The following is a 25,729-nucleotide window of genomic DNA, read 5'->3' on the forward strand; positions in this document are numbered from 1 at the left end:
TCTCCAAAACAATTGATTTTCTTGTGACTGTAACCCTTGTGTTCCCTTTGTCTCTTGTGGCCAGCTGCGGTGATTTCTGATGTTAGTGCTGTGAGATGAAATCTGTAGGACAAGAGATTTAGGCCAGTCTCTTCTTGTAGCTTAGCTGCAGAACTGCAAATCTGGATACTTGCATAATGCTCACCCTGCCCTCCTTCATCTGGGCTGCTCTGCACAGTTCTTCCCCCAGACTTTATTAGTGTCACATGAAGGCAGCTCTAATTTTCAAAACTTATCGCAATTCCAGCCTCGTATGGGGGAATGTTGGCTATCTCCTCTTTTCCAGCCAGGGTGTGGACCACACAGTGTCCTCGCTTTGTTGTTGTTCCTACTACGTCCTTCAACTTTATGAGTGTTGCGTGATTCATCGCATTTACTACTCGGGGATTTGGGGCCCTGGCTCACTGAGCAGGCAACGGGCAGAAAGAGTCACAGCTCCAAAAGTAGGTAATGAAAAGGAGCAGCCTGAAATCAGCCCCGAGAATCAGAACGGGCTGGAAATGTGGAAATCTTGTCTAAGCTCGTTATGATACCTTTCGGGCTGGGGCACATTTAGTGTGGTGCAAAGCGATTTCTTGCAAAGGAAGATCTGGCCGGTTGTTTCCTACGGGTCTGTCAGGTGCCAGGTACTTTCACGTTTGGAAGGTTTGGAAGGGTGCATTAGTACAACAAATGCTTCTTCCCTCCTTTGTCTGCTTCTGTATCTCCAGACTAGAAATGCTTCTCTCCTCCCCACAGATGCAGTTTTACTATTCTACGTTGTGGTAGCCAAAGTACCAGTAGAGTAGCTGGAAGGGGAAAGCACTAGACGTGTTTCCTAAACAGCTTTTCTTTGTATGTAAATGGAACATCTTTCTCTGCCTTACATTTCCTTTCTTTCCCTCTTTCTTGCTCTCACCATGTGTTCAGCCTGGCTTAGCCCGAGGCCAGCAGACAGAAAGTCAGATGAGAAAAAATTCCTGCAGCTTTCTTAGGGAATGGGAAGCTGCGGCATCAGTAACCTCAGCAAGGAGAGAGGTAAAACAGTGGTGAGCGGAGACAGATTCATGGCCCTCAGACGCGGTCAGGAAGACAGCAGCCATAAAGCAGGTACATAGGTACTTACTGTGAAACACCAATAAAGATCTGGATCAAATAAAAAATTACGTGTATCATCTGGTCTGTGCCTTTCAACAGCAGAATCCATTACGACAGCAGTAGCACAGTATCGTTTTAATTGCTTTTTCATTACTGTAGACATCAACTGAGTTCCGGTTTGTCACCTGGCAGCTGTCAGGTTGCCTAACTAGCCTGCTCCTTCGTTAGCCCTTACCCTTTCTTTTCTCTGATGATGACCGGAACAGGTTGGAGTCGGGGGGGGGGCACCCACCAGCACGTGGCTTTTCGTTCCGCCAAATTGGTTGTTACTTTATGTTCTCAATAGCGTGACCTTTCTCAACACGCCAACTTCTTTCTTTCCTTCCAAATTTCTGCGATGCTGTATAAACCGAGCAGCATCCCCTGGGGAGCACAAACCATGAATGCTCAGACCAAGAGAAACCTTCTAAAGACGGACTTTGTCAGCGCTCCCTGAGAGCCAATTGCCACAATCTCCCTCTCTGGATGCCAGATATGTTGCAATCATGTTTTCCATTTGTAACACACTGTTTCCAATGAATGGAATTTTTAAGGCCAGAATCCACCTATTTTATGGAGTCACTTGATATGTGGAAACACAAGCAGACAACTAAACAACTGCTGGAATTCATGAAAATATTTACAAGTTCCTTACTTATCCCCACCCCTCAATTCTTGTGTTTCATAATCCAGTGTGTGTCTTTTCCTCCTTACACTAGAGATGTGTAAATAAAAAAGGTACGTCTTAGAGACTGTATTTGAACTTGTTGCTGACTCTCCATTTGTCTTTGTAACCGTCTCACTCTGATTTGCTGCATCCCAGTTGCAGCCAAGACTCAAAGGTGAGATATTAGATCAAATGCAAACACAGGCATTAAAAATGAATTTCCACTTAAAGATAATACTTACATATGCAGCACTAGAGGCTGCCATAGTGATCAGTTCTGCACACTTACCATAGAATCATGGAACCATAGAATGGTTAGAGTTGGAAGGGATCTTAAAGATCATCTCGTTCCAACCCCCCTGCCATGGGCAGGGACACCTCCCACTAGACCAGGCTGCTCAAAGCCCCATCCAGCCTGGTCTTGAACACTTCCAGGGATGGGGCATCCACAGCTTCTCTGGGCAACCTGTTCCAGTGCCTCACCACCTTCACAGTAAAGAATTTCTTCCTGGTATCCAATCGAAATTTCCCCTCTTTCAGTTTGAAATTGTTACCCCTTGTCCTGTGACTCCACTCCCTGATAAAGAGTCCCTCCCCATCTTTCCTGTAGGCCCCCTTTGGGTACTGGAAGGCTGCTATAAGGTCTCCCTGGAGCCTTCGCTTCTCCAGGATGAACAACTCCAACTCTCTCATCCTGTCCTCATAGCATAGGCGCTCTACCTCAGCCCTCTGATCATCTATGTGGCCCTCCTGCTGGACCTGTTCCAACAGGCCCATGTCCTTCTTGTGCTGAGGGCTCCAGAGCTGGACGCAGTACTCCAGGCGGTGTCTCACCAGAACAGAGTAGAGGGGCAGAATCACCTCCCTCGACCTGCTGGCCACGCTTCTTTTGATGCAGCCCAGGATACGGTTGGCTTTCTGGGCTGCAAGTGAAGCAATGGTGCCCATCAATTGGTTGCTCTGGTTGTAGCGGTAGGTACTCCCTAAAGCCAGCTCCATCTCTGCTCCTAGTTTTAGGGGCTTCACGAGGTTGTTGCACTATTTTACATCAGTAATTGGTTATTGTGTGTATTGTTCTGGGGCTTTTGGTATCATCCTGCTCTTGTGCTTTGGAGGGCACTGCTGTTGGGTATTTCAGGGGTCCCTGTAACCACCTTGTGATTGTTCACTCATACACACATCCATATTCTTGAGTCCCTGGCAGTGCGCTCTACACAGCAATGGTTTCTGAATGCATACACACTTATCTGTACATATAAACAAATACTTTTACAATTACTTTTAATGGTAGCTAGCTAATGATAGCTATCTATTAATGGTAGTTATCAAATCTATTTTCTCAAGTTAATGTAATTGTCTTCAGGTCACAATTTTTTTTTTTTTTTTGGCTAGTTTTGTGTATGGATTAATATCAGAAATGTACCAGGTATCTCCAGATCCTGCAAAATAATGGGAGAAGTGTTAGAGGAAAGAGGAAAACTCCACATAATGGATATATTTTGGTAATTATTATTTACTGTAATATATGTAAACTCTATTCCCCGATATCCTCTAGCCATTTATTGCCCTGTTGAGCTATTAATGTCAGTAAATGTCAGTTGATGCTGACCCTCAGCCTTATCCTCCTTGAGCTAGCTTCATCTATACTCCATTTTCTGTGACCATGACTACTGATCTAGAGCTTTCCCCGCTTACTGCCTAGGACTGCTTAGTTTATTTAATTGACCTAACCCCCCCCACCTCCTATGAAATGCAGGTAATTCCCTCATTCCCTTAGAATGGGTTCCCATGTCACGGGGTTCTAGCCCTTCATTGCCGCCTGTTCACGCGTGTATACGTATGGGCACTCATGCCCTTTTTTCTGGGCGGCTTTGAGGGAGAAAACAGGGACAGAAAAGCTCACTGCTGCTGTCTGGCTCCAACACCACTGCAGCTGCTTCAACAGCAGCTTTCCAGTAGGTATTTTTGTAGCCTTCTGTCAGTGTAACAGAAAGATTTTTTTTAAATCTCCCAAGTTCATAACATCATGTTACTTTTCATAAAATTTACAATGGCATCTTCTTTCTCTGGATTAATATAATATGCAGACTGCTCAGCATTTAAGATTACCTATTTAAATTCCCAGCGTGAGCCTGGGAATGGTCCCAAGGGGATGGTGTAGCAAGAAAACTGCAACTCTCAGGTACTATTTTGAGATAAAGCAAGAAAAGAGTTGCTGTACTCACCTGTACTTCTATTCTTCAGAGGTGGCGGAGGCTTTAAAAATTCATCTCTTAAATGTAAATTTACTAGGCACATGGAGTCACAATTTTCAGAGTTGCATTAGTGTTGCAATACAAAAAGGTCTATTGAGTGTTAATGGGCTTGTTTTCCTAAAATATACCCTGAAAGTACTACTTTTATAAATTTTGGACAAGAACATCTATTTTTTTTTCCTCCTGTATACAGTGTAAGATAGTTTATGACTTCCTTCACTCATAAAAGAAAATTAAATTCTTCAGCCTTGTAAGAGGAAGTCAAACTGAGTGTCTAAGTGTTTGTACTCAACGTTTAGTAGTCAATGGAAAATAGAAATACTTTTCCATCTGTCAGAATCTGCTTTGCCCGGGCCGTCGGAGCTGCGGTGGGTGCTGTGCAGACTGATATTCCATTTGCATCCATTCCTGCCATTTTGTGTCTTGCACCTTCTAATTTGCAAAAGGGGCTGGAAGCCATCACATGGTTTTGAAGTGGCTGCGATGGTTTCTCACCCCAGTGCGAGTATTTAAAAGTCGTTACGACCGTGTGTGAGAGAACTACGTATGCGCTCTGGCAGCTTGAGTGGGAAGCAGGAGGGATATTTTAGCCCAGTTCTTGATTAAATCAGTTTAGCTGCAGCGGGGGCAGAAGTTAGACGCGGTGCTTCAGATGTTTGCCCTTCTGTGAACTGTGACATCTGGTCAGCTGCAAAACCTCTGCGGTCTTCTCATGCTTGCCAGAGAACTGCTGGGGGTACCCATCTCACATGGAAAAGATTTCCCTTACATCCTTGTCTTATATTCAAGAAAATGACCGATCATGCTGGCCACAGGACTCGTCCATTGACCTGCAGCTAGGAATCCCCAGTTTGCCCTATAAAGATGCTGACAAGCTTTCCGAACTGGAAATGTCAGAGTCTGTTTAGCTTCCTGGATTTCATCTTATTTTGGCCCTAATCCAGGCTCTGTTTTCAAGTTAAGCATTTCTATTTATAATGCTTACGGAAAAGCAGGATTTGTTTCTTGCATCAAAAGCTTTCAGAAGAAAACCTCTAATTTTTTATAATTTTTTTTTTTCCTGTCCTGTGACTCACCAAGGGGGTTTGATGTTCCACTTATTCAGAATTGCAGAAAACAAAATTATAGGCAACTGGATTTATAATGGGATTGAGCCTTTCCCCTGGGGGGCTCTGGATCGGCTATGTGGCTGCTGGAAGGGCTGGTCCGTGAGAAGTTGTTAACAATAGATGTCTGTGGCTACACCATTATAGCCGTTATACCAGTATAGCTGACACTGTCTGCAGAGATAAGGTTCCTGTAGCTTAGCTGCGTGCTTTCCATCCTACATCTGACACTGTGCTTCAGCTGAAATCCTGTCTGCCTCCAAGCACGTGTACAGAAAAAGGCATATTTTGCGTTAAGAGTCAGTCACTTAAATGTACCAGAAAACTTGTCTTGCTCCTTCCAGGCTGCCCCATGCCGTGCCCCCTTGCCAGGGAAGTCAGAAGCAACACCTTCCTATCAGATTCCTCACTGTATGGTGTAGAGGGTGAGACTTTTAGCTTTTTGCACAGAAGTGACTTTATTTCTAAACCTGACCTTCTGAGAAACCCTACTGTAAAATATCCAGGTTGTGTACAAAAGCGTGCATTACTCTTACTGCACTATTGTCACCTGTGCTGGCAGAAGAAGGTTGACGCGGAAGCTCAGACTCTGCCTTCTCGCTGTTGGCATCTCCCTGCTAATTTATACATTCTTGCACTCTGCGGTCATTTGCTTTGGCAGGATTTAATGCCTCCTTTTCCAGGAGGAAAGACGTAAAGGTGAAGCTACAATATTTATTTGGTATGTGACTGGACAAGGCACGGCCAAACACCTCAAACAAGGCCACTGTGAGAAATGTAAAATGACATCTCTACTGATGGTAAGAAAGATGATTACAAAGTATATAGGGTTCCACATAGCTAGAAAATATGACTGTGCACCCACAGGAAAGAGAAGCAACCCCAAGGCCAGGTTGGAAATCATTGATTTTGCTGGGGAAACAGTTGTTGGCCATACCCCACTCCTCTCTCAGGTTGGATTAGGACTCCTGGTAAGAAGAAAACTGAGGTTTCTATGGGAGAACGACTGTTTCTCAGGAAAATACAAGTGAACGGTTTTCAAGCAATCTCAGTTGTGATATTTGATAACCCAGCCTTTACTGGGTTATTACGTGGCTACGGGCAGATCTGATCCAGGGTGCGCTAGGGACAAGGACTTGGGTCTGGGTCAGGGTTTACGTTTATTTTCCTTCAAATAAAGATCAGTGTTGTGTATTGCGTGTAGCAGATGTTTTACTGCATTTACAATACAGCAATTGATAACTAATCTCCAATTTGCCAGTGAGGTATGTTACACCTCCTTAATTTCTAAACTATCTGTCAAAAAGATCGTTAAAAACCCCAAAGCATGTACAGCTGCTGGCAAAAGTGTGACGTAGGAGGAGATGGCGGGCATGGTTTTCACTTGTAGTGAAACGGTCATATTGTTTTCCAATTGTTGTAGCCAACCGCTGCTAAAAAGCATAATGCCAGGCAATGTGGGCAGGCCTAAAGGTTATTTGTTTGAATGCAGACAATGTTTGGAGCACTGGGGGTCACTGCAGGGGACAGGGGAGATTAGTGCTTATGCAGCATCTCGAGCCCTAGGACACGGGAGGCCCAGTCCGGTCACATTGCCGGGGAGCCCTGGAGCCCTTCCGCATCCCAAAAGATCTGCCCGCTACACATCTGTGTACCACCACCCCCTTTTCGTGTTCCCATGTCACCCGTTCATAGATGTGTTTTCCCTGGCTAGGCTGCCATGCCAGGCTGGACAACGGTTGGTTGCTAATTTTCCAGACAAATTTTCCTGGGAATTCCCTCAGGAATCACTCCAGCGCTGCTGCACACCTGGGACTCAGAGGGGCTGGAGAGCCCCGGCAGCCTGGGGAAGCAGCGGCCTCAGAAAGGCCTGTGTCCGGCAGTGCCCCGTGTCTACCATGGACAAGCTATCTGCATTTGTTTATTTAACTTTTACTCACTGGGGATTAAGAAGCCTTTAGTTTCGAGGAACAAGCCCTGTTCAGGAAACACTTGCAGTGAGCTCTGCTTTGCATCAAAGCCGACTCCCCTATAGGTATCAAAGGTATTAATTAATTAAAGGTATTAATTTATGCTAGGTTTTGGTTGATTTATATAACTTTTATTCAGAGTGGGTCAAGTTTTGCTTGGTTCGAGGCTGTAGCACGAACCTCTCCTTGCACTGCTTCATGATGACCTTGTCTCTTTTCTCTTTTTGCCGCTCAGCTACAAAGTAAATTCACAGAACATACATTTTTTTTTTCAGAAATAAAGTCTCTTTATTTTAAAATTCAGACACATGTGCTTTATACCAAAACAGACGCCAAAAGAAACTTGGTATTCATCTCTGTTTTAAAGCAAAACTGTGGCTTTCAGGCCTATATAACCAGATACAATGATTTTAATGAATCTTTACAACCTTTTGTCTCCCTGCCAATACTCAAGATAGTTTTGCAGGCACTTCAGCGATCTTTCTGTCAATGGCCTCTCACAACAGAATCCAGGAAACCTCAGAAATTTCCAGGGGTTAAAAAAAAAAAAAAAAGAAAGAGAAAGAAGGAAGAAGCAATGATGGTGTCTTTGCAGTGTCATGTTAATTATGGCCAGCTCTCTACCAGTTCTTTGTCGTGTGTATTTCTTCTCCCTGGTCTCCACGCCACCTTCATTTCCAAGAGCTCTCTTGTCACCACAGCACCGACTGCCCTCCTAAAGTTCCTCCATTGCCAACCTCCACTTTGTAGTAAGACCTGTATAATTTTCAGATATTCTTGAATAAGAAGAGTCTTTAGTAAGAGTCATTAAGTCCTCATTTCACAGAAAAACTGTTTTTTCGGGCAAACGCTTCAATTATTTTCCCTAAGTCTTCCCGCAGCACACGGTGGCACGTGGAGTCATGCTTACAGTAGCCTTCTGTCATCCACTTCTTTCTCTGCTGCTGTGTGGTCCTTCCAGCAGCAAGTGCAAATGGCTGGTGACAGCCTTCGTCAGACACGGGCACCATCACCTCCCAGTTGAGCAAGGCCGTATATGCGTTCTGGTGAGCTTTGTGTTCAGGCCGTCCTTAGAATCTGTCACCTTTCTACTACAAAAAAAAAATACTGCTTCTCCACTGAGACACCAGGAACCAAGGACTTAGATGATTTTCACTCTAATTTTCATTAACGATTCATTTTTAATTAATTTTCTTTAAAAAACAAGAAAAAAACACCCTAACTACAAAAATAAGTTCCAAATTCAGAACAACAAAAGCGTGAGGGTACACAACATTGGTTTGGACCATAACCTGGTTAGAAATTATTTGCAGAAGAGTATTTGATTCAGGTTAGAATTGCAAATGATGCTGTAATCAGGGATCTGAGATTTTAATCTGGGTATCTCTCTTCTTAATACAAATCATACCCTTATCCTGAGCCAGATCTGCTGCCCAAAACATTGATGCTAGTTAAAAAAAATTCAAAATAAACTCAGGTCTTACTTATTGTTACCTTCTGAAGTCAAATATTTTCAGCGCATAGTTTATGACGTGGAAAATGGCACTTTCATTTTCCTTCTTCACTCATCTTGTTTTAAGGAAACTTTTTCTCATTTTTTTCCTTATTTGTTTTATGTTTCCGTTTCAAAAAACAATGCTTAATGTTAATTGGAAATGTTGCATATTAACTGTAAGTATACCGGACCACAAGGATGTAAAAATAATATCCTATGTAGGAAAAATGTACGGAAACAAAAGCTGATATCTCTGAAAAGAGGTGGAATGGTGTTTGTGTCTGATTCTGACACAAAATATTTTAACTGGTGAAGCTGCAAAAATATAGAGCGAAACAAGTTAAGTGTTTACACAAGTTAAATCCATTCCAATAATTGTCCAGGCCTAAGAAAGTAAGTTATATTTCTTGAAAACAAGAAAATAAACTTTCTGTTTATTGTTATTTAAACTTTGAGGGAAATTTATCCAAAATTCTGCTGTCTGACAAAACTGCTGACTAAACAAATTTGCATCTGCTACCCTGTGTTAGTTACCGATGGCTCCCTGTCCAAAGCGCTGGAGAACGGGGCTTTGGAACTGAATCTGCAGAGAACAGGATACCCTGTTTAGCCTGAATTAGCTGATAAGAAAGCACATACGCACTTTATATCTTCGGTCTTGATTCTCTTCTGGGCTGAGGCTGTGTTTAGCAAAGATGGCTCTAGATGGCTAGGTGCTATGTCCTTCCTACTCTTGGAAGAATTGCCCAGGGAGGTGGAGGATGCGGGTTTGAATCCACTCAGGCTGAGAAGGGAACTGTACCAGGTTTCCCTCCTTCTGCCGAAGAGCTCTGCCTCCTGAGGTATTGAAGACTAAAGGAGGAAAAGGCATGTAGGGAACCTTGCTGTTGAATAGCGGTTAGGCACTTTCAAGAACACAAAGCGTGTGACAGAGGCTTTCAGGACTGTCAGTCTGCATTTCGTTGCCTAAATCCCATTCAAGTCTCTTTGTGGGTATGATGCATCTTTCTCTTTGGGCCTCGGTCTTTCCGTATCTCCAAGAATAGTTACAGTAAGAGAATAAATTCCTCAGAGCCTGCAAAACACTGATGTATGGCGACAACCTGGGCTCTCCAAGCTAACTCTTAATGAAATATGGCTGAGGGTCTCGTTCATGTCCTTCCTGGGGCTTACAGCATCACCTTAAATAGGGACAGTCCCGAAAATGTCCTTGAAAATGTAGAATGTAACTTGGGATGAGTTATTACTAGCACATTTCTCCTGAAGGCTTTGGGCAGTGCATGGAAAAAGCCAACAGCACTTTGCAAAAGGTAGTAGCGGTCAGAAGATTGAGAGAGAAGGATGCATTTGCTCACCTGTTCCAGCTGGACTAGAGCAACAAGTGAAACACAAGTCTGCACAGGAGTCTGCTTTAATCCATCATTCTATTTTATGAAGCATCACACAGCATTTTCACCAATTAGCATTTGATAGCAGTTTAAGTAAGGGCCATAGGATTATTTAAGGAAAAAGCTGACAACCTATTTCATAGTCACTGACTCCTCATTTGGCAGCAGTGCTCTTGGAGGGCTTGGGTAGTACCCGGCAGTTGCTGAGCTATTTGAGGAAAATCGTGTAAATCTATAATCCAGTGGTAAATCTGAAAGACAGAAACATACCACATCTGATTAGCAACACAGCCCATATCACATAAAAAATAAGCCTGTGGTGAATAGCAGTACTTCTTAAGCCCTTGAGCTGTTTGCTCACCGGCATTAAAACTCAATCAGATTGCGTGATTACATATTTATTTGACATCTTCAGCTGTCCAAGGGATTGACTTTCAGAGTTTACTGCAGTAAAGGATATTCAGTTCCTTGATCGCTGAAATAATGCCAGTCATAGAAAATGATTTAACTAATGCTTAAAAACTGAACAAAAATCTTCATTGGGCCTAGATGGAATTTTCCCATTAGAACACTTTCAAGTTCATTCTTCAGTTTGTCACCTTTCTCTTTTATCTCAGCAACCTACTCATAAGAGGGCTATGGTTAAAACAAAGAAGTCCCCCCTTTTTTTTTTATCATGGCCATTGTAGCAAGATTCCCCAAAGGCACCCACTCTTAGACCTTCTTGCAGTCCAGTGTCAACAACATCATTTTGTACCAAGCGTTCTTAGAAATCTGCACTTGTAACTTGGCGTACTCATCACTTCCAGTCTGTAATGAATAGTGAGTGCATTAAAATAGTTCTGAACAGTCAAAGCTTTCTTTTCGGTAGCTTTTTTAAAAAAAGTCTTTGCTGCCAGCAGTGACCCGCCCACCCTCCCGGCCGGAGAACTGATACTTCCCATGCTCACCTCGTATGCAAAGTCCAAGAAGCCAAATTAAAAAACCACACAAATAAAACTTCATCCAAGAAACTATTACCCTTCCAATAAATGAAACAAAAAGAAAAAAACAAACAAGAAAGGGTTATCTCCTTCCCAAGTTGTCTGTTTAGAACGAAAGCAAAACATCCAAATTATTACTCAGCTCATCTGAACCGTAAGTTATTAATGACAATTTTTATTTTTCTTTAATTGGAGTAAATTTGGGGTGATGATATCCTGTCCCTATATGCAACAATATTTGGTGTTTTTTTTTGCAGTCAGCAGCTTTTGTGAAAGAGAAAAACACAATCTTAGCAGTTTCGGTACAAACAACAGGAAGTTCGGGTCTGTCTCACACGCGATTCACGGGCAGGCACCAGCACAACATCCAGGTCCGCAGCTTTAAAACCGTATTAAACATAACCAAAGCAAGCAAATTAGCATTGTGCTCCATCTGAAAAATCTGACAGAGGCTGGAGTAAAGTAGGAATGGGAGGAGAGCTGGTTGGAAGTGAATTACGCTTTCCGAAGGAGGGTTGCTTCAGCTTGTCAAAGAGGCACGTTTGCTCGTTTTGTCTGAGTCAGGGGAATCTGTGGAGCCCGTTCTGAGCGCAGCAGAACAGGCAGATGTTTTTCTAGTCTGCGGAGGGAGGGCCCAATGGGTTTACTGGCTGCTCAGTCCATTTATGACAGCTCGGTATAAGACAAAGGTTTCCAATATAACTAATAATACTCAAAATGAAAGCAAATATTCCTGAATATCTTTATAGGCTATAAAAATTAAACGTCATAGAGCTACTTTCATATAAAAGCTTTCACTAGCTTTTTAGTCTAGCGGCCTGGAGCGTCCCAAGAGTAGTTTAACCAAAGAGCAGCACAAATGGGACAGACTCGCTGCAGAGGTGCTTATGCTGAAGAAAAGAACCAGTTGGATCAAAACGGTACTTTTGTTGATATTTCCTGGTAATCTAGCTTTACTCAATCAGCTTAAACATCAAAACTATTCTATATACAATGCACAAGACCCCCAAAGAGAATAATCACTTTTTTACATATTCAAACCCCAACATATCCATTTAAATATTGGTTTTGTCTGAACAAGCTGACTTTTAAAGATGATCAGAAGGTGTCCACATGGAAAAAATGTTGCCCAAAGCATCACTGAAAGTTGCATGAAGCAGATACTATTCTTCACCTATGAAGCAGATTTTATGTACTACAAACATAGTAAAAATCTTCCTCTGTATCCAGGCTTTTTTTCCTCAATGATTTCCTTTCCTGCATCTGGTTTGCCTGGAATATGCAACATTTTATTTGTGTGATATATTTATGAGAAAGCTCTGGACTGATCCAGAAAGGCATACTTGGAATCTTGGTGCAACTTTGCAACTTAAAATAAATTGCTGTTGTCCTGGATTGCAAAGGTGTCATGTGAATCGTACACCAAAGCTCAGCCCAACTGCTTTTGCTGCAAATGGCAATGCTATCACTCGGACCAGCAACACTGGCTCATCCACAAAGAACAACGATACAGGTCTGGACCCTGCCTCCTGGACACAGCAGCAGTTCATTTCATATCTGGTCTTGTTCCACATTATCACTGAGGACACAGAGAAGGAACAAGCAGCTCCATTTCGCTAAACTGAAATGCTTGCGCAGACCACAGCTTGCATGCAAAAGCGTGCAAAAAAATAAGATACAGTGTTTGATAATAAAGCCAGTCTCAGGAAAAAAAAAGAATAGTTGCTTATTTCCAAATTGTTAGTTTTCCTAGTGTTTTCGCCAGTAAATTTCTCCAGGTTCTGCAACTGTGCGTGCTCACAACTGCTGCTGTGGTGGCAGCCCTTTGCACCTTGGCACCCACCTCTCACCTAACCCCGATGGAGGGTCATAAATTAGGCAGGGGGCAGATACCCAGTCCTCTCTGAGGTATAACTTGAGACAAGGCTCTCATCAGTCCTAACCTACCTTGATAGTGAATTCAGCACAAAACTCATCCAATATTGCCACTATCCTCAAAAATCCCCAAACCTTGAACAAACTAAAACAGCTCGAAACTGGAAAAGCGAACTATCTGGGTCTACTCAATTGCTTGAGGACCACGATCCCAGAATTTTTCTATCATACTTAGGTAATTCCACCCAGACTCGTTTTGTTCCCAAGACAAATAGGATATTCACGTTCAGAGCCAAAGACTCCTAGAAGTCAGTCATGGAGGGTCTCAAGGTCTATGTCCTTTTCTAGATCTACAGAAATGTCAATTACTGGATGCATCCACCTGAACTTCTGTCTCACTCCATTCTTTGCGCCAACACCAGAGCCAGAATGCAAGTGAGTGATGAAAACCAGTTTCCTTGCAGTGACCATTAAACATTACTCGCGTTTCCCAATGGCTCATGGGTTATATGCCGTAGCCTGTGCTCAGAAGCAGGACTCCTGCCCTGCCCCACCTCACTTGCAGGACTCCAGCAGTCCTGGTGGAAATAAGATGGCAATGATGATGTTTGAACAGTAACCACTGTCAGTTACTGCGTTCCAGTTACCCAGAGTCAGGTATTAAATGACATTAATTACACCATTGTGCCCCGATGCTTATATATGCATGCACGTAGTTAGGTGTTATGGATGGATTTATTTCATAGCTATTAAGCTGACAACATCTCAGTGTCTGTGTCAGTTAGCGTAAGCAAACTAAATGAAAGCCACAAGTTTTTATCAGAAGAAAAATTAGAGTTCCAGCCACAAGGAAGCAAAAAGAAACCACAAGAAGAAGGGAAAATGTAATATTCTCGATGAGTGATCAGGAAAATATTTGAGTAACTGAATGGAAGACAATTATAATCTACTCCAGACACAGGCCTGCTTGATAAACTCAATACTCACGTCTAATCCTTTTTTGAGATTTCCTTGAACAAACCAATACATGAAACAAATATAATCTTAACTAAGCTCTTTAGATGGAAGGCTTCTTTTTTTTTTTTTTTTTTTTTTCAATTAAAAGCACAGAGGAAGACGGAAATAGCTTTCTCCCAAAACGCACAGCAGAAACGTCAGGAATCATTTTGCAGTATTGACCAACAAAAGCAAAGCCAACATTTTTTAATCGTGACACCACAGCAGCGTCCCCATGAGGAGTGAGAAGCCCTATGGAGAGCAGAACTCCCTCCCCTCTCTGAGGTCCACCCCCTGCCAGTCACCAGGGCTGGAGCCAGAGGCTGCAGAAACCTCCTCGTAAACACCAGGGTTGAATCCTCACGTGAATCCAAATACATCCTCCTGATTATCACCAAGGAAAAGGCACAGGGAGGAAAACTAAAACCTCATTAGTGATACCCGACTTTTAACTTGAAAAATCTTTGAACTGCTTAATTGTGGCAAATCTCAAAAAAGACAGAGCTCTATCTTATAGCTCAACATCCAGGTGGTATAACTATACGAGCACATCGTCAGCCAGTAGTATTTTTTTTTGCTTTTATAGTAATTCTGGTAATTTACACAGGCTTAGAAGTTTTGCCATGAAACTTTGCTTGTATTTCAAAGTTGCTGTTGAGGAAAAAGGAAAAAAAAATATTTCTTAATGGTAACGTTTTCTAACAATAATTTGTTAACCGTGGAATAAGCACAGCTGCTGCAGGAGGAAAGCTCACCAGTTCGGCTGCGCCGCTGAGTGATCTACTCTGTGACTTGCCAAGCTACAGGTAGATTATAACCAATGTTATTATTTTGAAATACTAAGTGTTCTTATCTCCTGACCCATTTCTACTTTGCTTGCAGCAAGACCTCAGAATGTGAGGGAGTGTACTAGGGGCAAAAAGCAAACCCCCCGACGTCACAAGTAGATTTATCTGATAGCAGTTATTTTTAGCAAAACTTCTGAGGCTGACTTTCCTAAACAGGAGGTCAAATGTTTGCTGTAGTAAAACAAAGTGCCCACAATAGTGAAGTCAGCACAAGGAACACGTTCCTTCTATCAATAAGATGAAAATCATTGCTGCTGTCTGCACATTGTGCGACTCAAAAGTGAGAGGGGAGGAGGGCAGTGTCTTAAGGGGGCTCTTCCATATAGGCATGCTCTACAGAAGGGAATTGCTAAAACTTCCGAGTTTGGATGTAGCTGGCACTTGCAAAGTGCCACGTGAGCCAGCGCAGTTTGTTCCTGGGCACCCAGGAACAGAGACTCAAACTCGGCTCAGTGAAAGTGCAGGTTTGCTGCTTTAATTGCATCCACGTCAGAGCTTTTGCCAACACAGGTGTACTAGTCGGAGATCACGCCTGCGGCTCTGCCAGCAGACATCTGTAGCATGAACTTGACCTGAGGAAGAGCTTCACAGACAATGGCTTTTTTTACTGGTGACTCTTCTGCTGTATCTGACGTGGAAGAGGGTGATGTTGGAGAAAACTCAAGTGGACAGCTGCGGGGAGATGTGGAGCAGCAGCTTCACTATCAGAGTTTTCCAGAGGGATGAGCCCCTGGGGGATGGAAAGACCATCCCATCGTGGCTGTTGCGACTGCCCGTGGCGTGCAGTTTCACCACAGTTATGCTGGGAGTAACAATTCACATTACCTTGGGTCTACCCTACGGCCAAGGGACCGCTGACCCTGGCTCGAATGAAACAGCTATGCATGAGGCGTGCGCCAAACTTGCATCTCAGCCCAGTAACAGTCTGCAGCGAAGGAAAGCCTCAGAAACTCCTGTGCTGTTTTGTGTTTATATGGGAAAACTCATCATTTGTATGCGAGGGAAATTTATCTCGTTTTTTTTTTTTTTTCCATTTAAATGATGATTTTTGGAGATCTTTTGAGAAAGTAGCCCTGTGTGGTTTTTTGATCTGGAACCGATCAAAAGAAAATATTGGACTGTAATATTTTTAAATATTTAGGTGAAGAATTAATCTAAAAAAAAATCCTAACAGAATGCCAAGATCCTACTAGCAGGTGTTAGTCTTTCAGGGATCTGTGAATTAATTTCTGTCTGAATGACTCACCTTGGATGGAAGGGTGGTGGGAAGGGCTGCTGAGGTAAGTTGAAGAAGTTAGCCTGAAAACAAGCGATTGTTTGAAATGACAGGCATTTCTGATTGATTAAGAAAAAGAAACAGGTTGCATTTTGAGACTGTGAAGGAGCTATATTAAGATAAATGCAGTGATGATACACCCCTTTACTTTCATTTTGAGGTAAACTCACCAAGATAACCTTACTCTCCAAACTTGGGTTAATGTTGTCATGTTCCCCTCTCTTGTAAAACAAATGTTTTCTTTCCTTTTCCCTGTTTTTTCCTCTGGATGGGTGACAAATACTGCTTACCTTAAGGTAAAAAGCCACACACAGACACACATTAAGCTTTTTAAGCAGTAAAGACAAAGCCTACATTGTTTTTTGTTCGTGTGTGTGTGTGTGTTACCATCTCAATCCAGAGGGAATATGTTAGGCACCAATCCAGGGTACATAAATGCTTCCAGCAACTTTTTCTTGTACATTTGAGGTTGCAGGTTATGTAAAATTCCAACCTGGTCAAAGAAATATTTCCGATATGTGGTGACTTACCTATTTTCACTGGTTTTCACACTCAAGAATTATCAACACTTTGTACTACCACCAGTGTTTCTAAAGAAGAACTCCAAATGCACCCCATAAGTCTGTGATCTAGTCAAAACCCAATTATAGCTTTAATTACAGCCTGCAAATGAAATTATGCTGCCTGAGTTGAAGGACAACTTTAAAGCAGAAATGACTGAGTGGTTCCCCCTTTCTTAATGAGTTGCTCATGAGTTCTCCCTTTAATCTTTTAGAGGAGGCTGTACTTTGACATCTCACAGAGCAGAGTAACGATGGCAGGAACATTTCTGTCAGTTATTGGCTAGGAAGTAATCTTTTGGGTTCTGCATGATTTGACACGGCCGTCAGGGGCACAAGTCAATACACCTTTCTGGAGGAGGAAGGAAAAGCTGAACAAACTGTAGAACACTGAAAACTGTCCTTTTTACGTTGAAAATTACTAGCAACTAGTCAAATCCTTTGGGGAAGTTGGGGTTTCAGACCCTTTGGGAAATAACTGGGTCCTGAAGACCTTTTACAAGCTAGTTCTGATTCTCTGAATAATAATATGTTATGGTTGAAATGCAGTTTATTGTTGGTTTCAGTTGTATTTTGCAGCTGAAAAAAATAAATGCATTATATTTGTCTGTTGTGTTGAGTAAATTTTTCTTTCTCTTAAATGAAGAACACTGAAACTAGTTTCCTGGAACAGATGAATAAGATTTACATTATCTGATGCTCTTCAATTTACACACAGAGCAAGATGCTGTTGATATATTCAGAATACATATCTTCTCTCTAGTCCATTATCTTTGCTACCTGTTTTTTTTTCACTTGCATCAAAATCTCAGAACCAGAAAACCTCAGAAATCTTGCTGTTGTATATATATACCGATTTTTTCACCAAACGTAAAAATAGGTTGCTTGCATAAAAAGTTTCATTATAAAAATGACCTCTTCGGCCTTTTAGTAGCAACTACTATTTATAGCAGCTAAGCCCCAAAGCAGTTTAAATCCTCAAAGCATTTTGATAAACTTTGTGTTTATTTGATATTGTATAGATGCATTCTTACACTGAAGCTGGTAAGAAAAAGCATGGTTGTAAAGTAAGGCCTTAAATATAAAAGGTTACTGCTAATTAACAGGTAATGTATAATATAGATAGTTCTATATGTTTAAGGAAATTATATGCTATTATTGTATTATTTGAATAAGCAAGAGCACATAATTATCACTCAAGTTACACGAAAGACATTTAATTTTAATAGGAGCTGGATTTTACTTTAAATGATGTAATGTAAATGAAAAAACATAGAACTAATGTATTAAAATACAGGGGATATATTGTTTCACTTCAGCAATAATTATGAATGATACTGTTCAGGATATAGAAGTGAGTATATGGCTACATGCTTAGTGAAATTCATGCCTTCCATGGTAATAGCTGATTCCTCAAGGGCATTCACCTTTAAAATACATGTTGAAGAAAGAGTGTGAGATTTGCAATTTGCAGTTGGTCTGTGACGGGCAGACCCGTGCATCTGCAACCCAGGCGTTGCCAGTTCTGGTGCCCCAGTCGCAGCTGCTTTGGGCTTTCCATTGTGCAGATAATTTGCAACTCTAAGCAGAAACATGAACTTCTTTGCCATGGTTCACTGGCAATTTTATCATCATATTTATACAGCGAGCAGGCTGACGACTCAAACTCCCACAGAAAGTGGCAGGGTACGGATCTGTAGGCGACTTTAAAGAGACAGCTTTGGTAAATTATAACGGAGATTTTTCTCTTGTACTAGCCAATTGAAATAACAATAAGGCATGGCGAAAAACTTATGCACCCATATGGGCAAAGCATGATAAGATTTCATACAGCACGCAAAATTTAAAAAAATGCATTATCCTCATGCATGACACAAGCTTGGTTATCAAATCTCCAAAGTATGAAATGAACTCTGTCCCCAGAAAATATTTACATTTGCACAAATTCTTCTCTGAAATGCAACTCTCTTGAGCTGCAACATCGCTCAATCTCTTGGTTTTGCTTGCAGTAATTTTTAATCCTACGACAAACCTCACCATTCAAAGGTTATGAGACAAGTTCAGGAGACTGGGTTAACAATCATGAAATTTAAAAAAAATGTTTGTGTTCTCCATATTAGGATTTAGAGACCACTTTCTTAGCCTTTTCTTTGTGGTGAAGAACAAAACAAATTTACCACAATTCTCCCATAAGCTCTAAAACTCCAGAGTCACTCATCACGAAGTTTTTTGAAGTGGAACTTTTATAAAAATACCAACCATAATGAGATTCAAAGGAAAAGCATTAGCTTGAAATATGAGTAGCATTTTGGGGATCAAAGTATTGTTAATCAAATATCCATCTGAAATGGTGTCACTGGCTAGTTACTTTAGTGACTCTTTCCTACAAAAACTTGCTTAGGAAATAAGATATTATTTATATTTGATCTTCTTTGTAAATCCGAGAGATCTTCTGTAATTATTGTTGGAATACCTATGCGATGCAAGATATGTAATTATTTACATGGTTATCTGGCAATTTGATCAAATGGCCACAGAGTAGTGGTCACCCGCCCTTGAGGGTGAAGTTCAGATTATTCCGGTATGATAGATAAGAGTACCCGCCTCTACTTGGCTCACACGAAGCTTTCTGAAGTGGAGGAGGATGTATTATAAACTGTGGTTTATTCAAAACGCGATTTTTCAGACAGACCCCTGCACCTTTTAATTTCCATGTGTGAGCTTGAATGTAACATTCCCACAGTAATGGATCCTGGTTTGGAAAATTTGGCGTATGATAACATTGTGCTTGAAAATAGTCAAAATCTGTAAGGGAGCTGTAAATGAGGAGAGATTTAATAGCAGAAAAGTGAAGAAACAGATGGATTTGTGAATGAGGCACGTAGAATAGGAGTAGGGGCATTGCCTTCTACTATTTTATTAACCATGTACTGTCAAGATAATCATGAGCTCACCAGCCTTCCAATTCTTGAGAAAAACTTCCCCCCTTACTGAAAGCGGGTAAGGAGAATCAGCTCATGAAAGACCTATGAAGTGCTTAGAAAACTTTCAACTTAACTCATCTTCTCTTAATATTACAAGGATATAATCATAACGCTGCCCTTCAGTTAAACCTATTTAATGTCGTCTTAATGTCAAAGTGAGAATGTCTTAAATGAAGAGTTTTATTTTACCTTTAACTGATTTCCACTCCAAACTGAGGAAAGCACACAGAAGGCATTACAGACAACCCTTTCTGTCCTTTGGGCAATTGTAACAATAAACAAAACGTCCTTTTTCGTGCACAAGGAAAGTGCCAATTTCTCTTCAGGGACTGTCAGGGGAGTTTAGATGACAACCTGTGACGCGGTAATCTGCAAACCCACTAATATTTTCCTTGCTAGAGGCGAGATTAAAATTCAGAATTTCTGATGCATCTTTGAATGTAAACCCCTTTTGAGTCAGATACTGAATTTCCGGGTAAAGATGGGGACAGAAGCGTAGAAGAACAACTACATTCGATTAGAACAGAAAGCCAAGGAAGAATGTATTGGATTACCTCTTCACCAAGCTGCCATTTTACTAATTACACATACAATTTGTGCATATGCTCTGTTATTTTATACTTTGAATGGCCCAAAACTGCAACAGCAGCATTCCCTGTGAAACGCTTTCCCTACAATGCACTTTGGTAAGGATCAGATTCGTTTTCTTTAGTTATGTGTACAAATTCTTCAGGTGAAACTATCAGAAGGCATCTGCACCAAACTTACAACATGCTGGTTAAAAAAGACAACTGTCTAAGTTTTTTCTATTCCAACTTCTCAATCCAGATCTATAGCTTATTTTTGTTTTTTTTTTACATATTTCCTCTATGTAAAAAAAATGGAAACAGGCTTGAAGGGTTTTATTACCCCAAATGAATTTCTGATAATTTTCTCAAAAGAATTCTCATATGAACTTTGATGAAAACTAAGTTATTTTTGTAAAACACCACTAGTATTGAATAACGTTGAATAATTTTTTGGAATAATCTTTTTCAATGAAAAATGTGTCTGGAGAAGTAAACCAGGCAGTTCTTTATGCACAGATGTATGCTGCATCCAAACAACAAGAATCAATTTTAAAGTTAGCACAGCAGCAATTGCCTGCCTTTCATCAAATATTTGTGCGGATCGCAAGCCGATGGGATATTTACTCACACGTGGCCCTTACTATCGCTCACGTAGACGTACAAAAGCCAGGTCAGAGGTTGCTGATAGAGAAGCCCCCGTGAGCCCACCACTCGCAGGAGCGAGCACACCTCCAGGGAGGCGGCAGCTCATTTGGATGGGTCGGGCTGAGCCGGGTGCTGCCGGGGCCATGCCGGCTGGTGGCGGGGAGCTGGGCTTCTACAGCCACCCCATCAGCAGCCCATCTGCGCCTTTGGGCTCGGGGGAGCTGAAGGAAAGGCCTGGGTTTTTTGCAGCTCGGCAGTGGAAAGTCCTCTGCTGGTAATTAAAGTAGATGAATAGAAAAGGAAAAGCTGGAGAGCATCAAACTCGCATAACCCGTCTGAATCTCTTCTAGCAAGTTATTCCCAAATAGCTGCAGCTAAGCTATGACTTACAACTGCAGCCAAAAACTTCAGGGCTTGGCAGAGCAGGGGCTCTCACAGCTTGCTGTGACAGGAGTCAGACAAGGTATTCGAGAGGAGTCAGGAATTCCTCAGCATCCATTATAATGAACATCTGCTCTTCTGCACAAGCAAACAAGAAATACCTCTCGCTGTAAGAAACCATAGATGTTCTTGTACCTTCAGCTTGGGGTCTGCTTTCAGGTGCACAGCTGCAAGTTAAAAACGTTATTCCTCCCCTGTTCTTTAGCTCTGGGGTAGAAGTTTCACAGACACCAGCCCCTGCCCCAGCACCAGTCCAATGCCGCCAGGGACGGCTCACAGTGTCCCTCCTAATGGAGGAACAGACTTTCCAGGGGCTCCACTGCCAATGACAGGCAGCTGTACCGCTCACTAATTTACACAGATACACCTTTCTGGTTCTCACCCTTTCATCTGGCGCTGGAAACTTGGTGGTACGTTTGCGGTGCCAAGCCTTTGCCAGCCCTGCAAACTGAGCTGTGGTTTGGGGGAGCTGGCCGGGAGGCAGAGTTTCACAGAGCGTGGCTGACCGATGTGTTCCCTCTAGGCCAACACTTCCAAAGCAAGCCACAGAATGACTCTGGAAAAGGTGTTAAAAGGGAGTTTTACAGAAGTTACCTCTCTCCTGGCAATTTCCCTCAGTATGTGGGCTTTGTACCTTTAGGCTGAAATACCGACTGCAACATGGCAAATATCAGAAGCATAAACTGTGGCACTGTATGAGTTTTTTGTTTTGAGATATCCTTACAATGTACGTACATGTGTAAAATATGGTTGCAAAGAACAGGTCTATCATGTCTTCTGGTGTAGAAATAACTGCTGTGCAATTGGAACAACTTTTTATTTCTTGGTCTTATGCATGAAGTAGGACAATTACTCCATTACTGTGTCCAATTCTGCAGCCCCTACTACAAGAAAGATATGGACGTGCTGGAACGTATTCAGAGAAGGGCCACGAGGATGATCAGAGGGGTGGAGCACCTCTCCCATGAGGACGGGCTGAGAGAGTTGGGGTTGTTCAGTCTGGAGAAAAGAAGGCTCCAAGGAGACCTTATAGTGGCCTACCAGTATCTTAAGGGGGCCTACAAGAAAGCTGGTGAGGGACTTTTTAGGATGTCGGGTAATGGTAGGACTAGAGGGAATGGATTAAAACTAGAGATGGGACGATTCAGACTGGATGTTAGGAAGAAGTTCTTAACCATGAGGGTGGTGAGACACTGGAACAGGTTGCCCAGAGAGGTGGTGGAAGCCCCATCCCTGGAAGTTTTTAAGGCCAGGCTGGACGGGGCTCTGAGCAACCTGATCTAGTGGGAGGTGTCCCTGCCCATGGCAGGGGGGTTGGAACTTTGGAACTAGATGATCTTTAAGGTCCCTTCCAACCCGGACAATTCTATGATTCTATGATTCTAGGCAACAGATGCTGAACAGAGGAGTTAGTTAGTTAATAAACGAAATGCCTGCTGTGTTCTCCATACAGTTAAGCACCTCATTCATTTAATAACTTGTTTATTCCTTTAGATATGGTGGATCGATAAAGTTCAGTAAGGCAAAATGATAGATTGAGGACAGACAGTGGGCCTTCACCACCACTTTGTAATCAATCGATGTGTACTGCAGTTGCAAAGTCATTGCAGTATTACTGCTACCACTATTGCTACAAACCATCCAAAATAATGTGTGGTCCCGCTGGGGAGAAACATTAGTGGAAATCAGAAGATCAGCCATAATTGTACCTTTGACGCAACCTTGATGTAAGAAGGTAGAAAGCCTGAGCTGGTTTCTCAATTAGGTGAATTTTTGGAGAACAAGACATTGCTTGTGATTGCGTTGTTTTCCAGATAAGGAAAATATTTTTGGCTCCAGCTCTGTAATAAGGATGCAGTTTCAAAAGCAATACACACATTTAAAAAAAACAAAAGAGAGAGAAGCACAGTCCTAGGCATTCTTGGCTTCATTACATTCCTGTGTTCGTTCATCTCCATTTCAACCGTAATGGGATAAGTAAGCTGATTGAGGAAGGATAACAAGCCAGATCAGAGTGAAACATATTTGGAAGTCTAATAAACTCGAGTAACTTGGAATGTGTTTGTTTCCTAAGGTAACTCAACACTGAAAGTAGACACAGCAAAATACTGTGGGGAAGTCCTGAATCAAAATTCAGCAACTAATCTATAATCTGTTAAATGTTGCATTTCTCACACTGGATAAACTAAGCATCTAGTATTTGCAGGCACAAACAAAAAACTGAACTATTGTAGCAGACAACTATTAAAAGCATAAACCTCAAAGTACTTAATAGCCGCAAGCATTAACTGCTGCATCATATGAACAGAATATTTTTGAACGTGTTTCGGATACATGTAATCTAAAAAAATAGATCTACAGTATGACAAAGTTACTATGAATACTACATGTTCGTTAGGGGAAAAAAAAAAAGCAATCTTCCTTACCTGCTATTGCTTCAAGAGTAGGGATTGCAATAGTGCTGTAAGTGCTAATGCATTTACAGGACCACGTGCAAACTAAGGTTTCCTCTGCATTTTCCAGGCCTGGCAATCTGTCCATGAAGAAAGAGCCCCACTGTTTAGACACAAAGTATGGAGCTTGGGGCTGATCTCCCTGAAAGAAAAAATAATAAGTATGTAACTTCAAAAAAAAAAAAAAAATCTTCTTTCTTCATGCAGCCACAAACATTATCTTAAGGAACTCCAGTGTTTCTCCGATTTTCTGGGAAAACTGTATTGTATCTCAGGAGCAATGTGACTTTAAAATATTATAAAGAAAACATCATTTTAAACACCTCCCTGGAGGTGTTTAAAAAAAGGGTAGATGGGGCACTTAGGGATATGGTTTAGAAGTGGCTCTTGTCAGGGTAGGTTAAAGGTTGGACTCTATGATCTTAAAGGTCCCTTCCAACCTCAACAATTCTGATTCTATGATTCTATGATTCTATGAAAAACAATAACAATCTTCTTCCCGTAAGTCCCCAAGCTCCTGTTTACGCAATTTATGGATTCCCTAGGACATAAAAAGTTGGCTTCAAATATTTTTCCCTTAAAAAATCTTCCCTTTTCCCTGTTTTTCTGTTTTCAATAGCGTGAATAGCCTGCTGCCTTTCATTGCTGGAGAAGCTGGGTAGCTGCAGCACAGAGCGTAACCCAGCTGGGAACTCCTCCCAGGAGAAAGGACCCTTCTGGTGCTGGATGGAGTAACTGCAAAGGATGCATCATGCCACCTGTGTCACGTTATCTGTTTCTGAGATGAGGAATGAGTGAGAACAGAGCCGCAGGATCCATGGAGAGCCATTCAGTTGCCTAGCAAATTGTGAAAAATTTATTTTTTTTCATGTATATTTTCAGACAACAACATGTAGACTCATTATGTTTTAAAGAAAGCACTAAAGCAGCATTGGGAAAACTGATTTTTTTTAGCAGTTCATCTTGAAACCTGCTATATATTGCCATGAGCAGCCAGAAAAAGCTCCAGGAGGCCTCTACAGAAAGATGAAAAAATGGAAAACAAAACTGTGAACTACACCATTGAAATCTGTTTAAGTCATTTGCGTGCAAAGTATCTTTTCAGACCAGCAAAGCATAGAAGAACAGATATCCTTGCGTGTGCCTCCAGATTCGTGAACTTTTGTACTTTATTTTCCATTTAACTGCTTTCTTAATAGTTTTGAGAATCTGCTGGAATAGTATGTGTTTATGAGAGAGGTCTGTGGCTTTTGATCACAAGAAGGCTGTTGATCCAGCCGAGCAGATCACGTCAGTAAACACAGAGACATTCTTTTTGTGATTGTGTGTGACGGTTTTTTCTCTGAGCATAGCTGCGCGTGGGGAGGAAGTATTGATTTGATTTGGAAAAATACAGATATTGGTTTCTGTCTTCTGATGTAAATAGGCTGGAAAAAAACTCCATATCTTTTGTTTCAAAACAAGCAGCTAACTTAAGAACTGGGCTCTTTTGCCGTTTGTTTTTTTTTGCCTCAAACACAGGGACAGCATCTTACTTTTTTTTGCCAAATCTTATCTTTCCATGCAAATCCCAGGACTTCACATCAGTTATAATTAAATGTAGATGCTATGCTGAATTAAATCTGTTTCCAGCTGGATAACACATACAGAAAATTCTTAAGGCCATTACAGCTGTTCAGGTGATTAATCGAAACAACCACCCCAGTACTAGCCCTGCATAAAAGACAGAGCCTTGTTTATTGACAAGAGAAAAAATCTGAGGCTTCTGCTTTTTGAAATGTATAGTTGGTTCAACAGGCAATTAAAATTGCAATCTGAGGCAATGAATTGATTTTTTCAGAGATCTGATTCTCAGAGTGGGAGTTTCTTCCTTATTAAGGAGGAAGGATTTACATTTTGGATTTCCAGCCCAAGCCCTTAGTAAAACCAAACCCAGTCAGACACAAGAGTTGTCATCAAGTCATCTGGTAGAGAACTCCCATCATTTTGCTACTGGCTTATCTCCACATGACAGGGGCAGTTTGGTAGGCTAAATCTCGATCTCAAATCTGAAAAGAGCTGTC

The 25,729-nt window shown here is 41.7% G+C and overlaps 1 protein-coding gene across 1 annotated transcript in view; it reads right to left on the minus strand.

The window, feature by feature from the left end:
* Nucleotides 1–7,415: 7,415 nt before the first annotated feature.
* The window catches only part of NT5DC1 (5'-nucleotidase domain containing 1), a 154,432-nt gene continuing 136,118 nt past the window's right edge, over nucleotides 7,416–25,729 (minus strand). The window contains exons 11-12 of the mRNA XM_074580911.1: nucleotides 23,640–23,808; nucleotides 7,416–10,287 (exon numbers count right to left, since the gene is read on the minus strand). Coding sequence (XP_074437012.1) covers nucleotides 10,169–10,287; nucleotides 23,640–23,808 — 288 coding nt within the window. The 3' untranslated portion in view covers nucleotides 7,416–10,168. The remainder of the gene's footprint in view (nucleotides 10,288–23,639; nucleotides 23,809–25,729) is intronic.

The sequence above is a fragment of the Larus michahellis genome, chromosome 3 (assembly GCF_964199755.1).
Source record: "Larus michahellis chromosome 3, bLarMic1.1, whole genome shotgun sequence".
NCBI lineage: Eukaryota > Metazoa > Chordata > Aves > Charadriiformes > Laridae > Larus > Larus michahellis.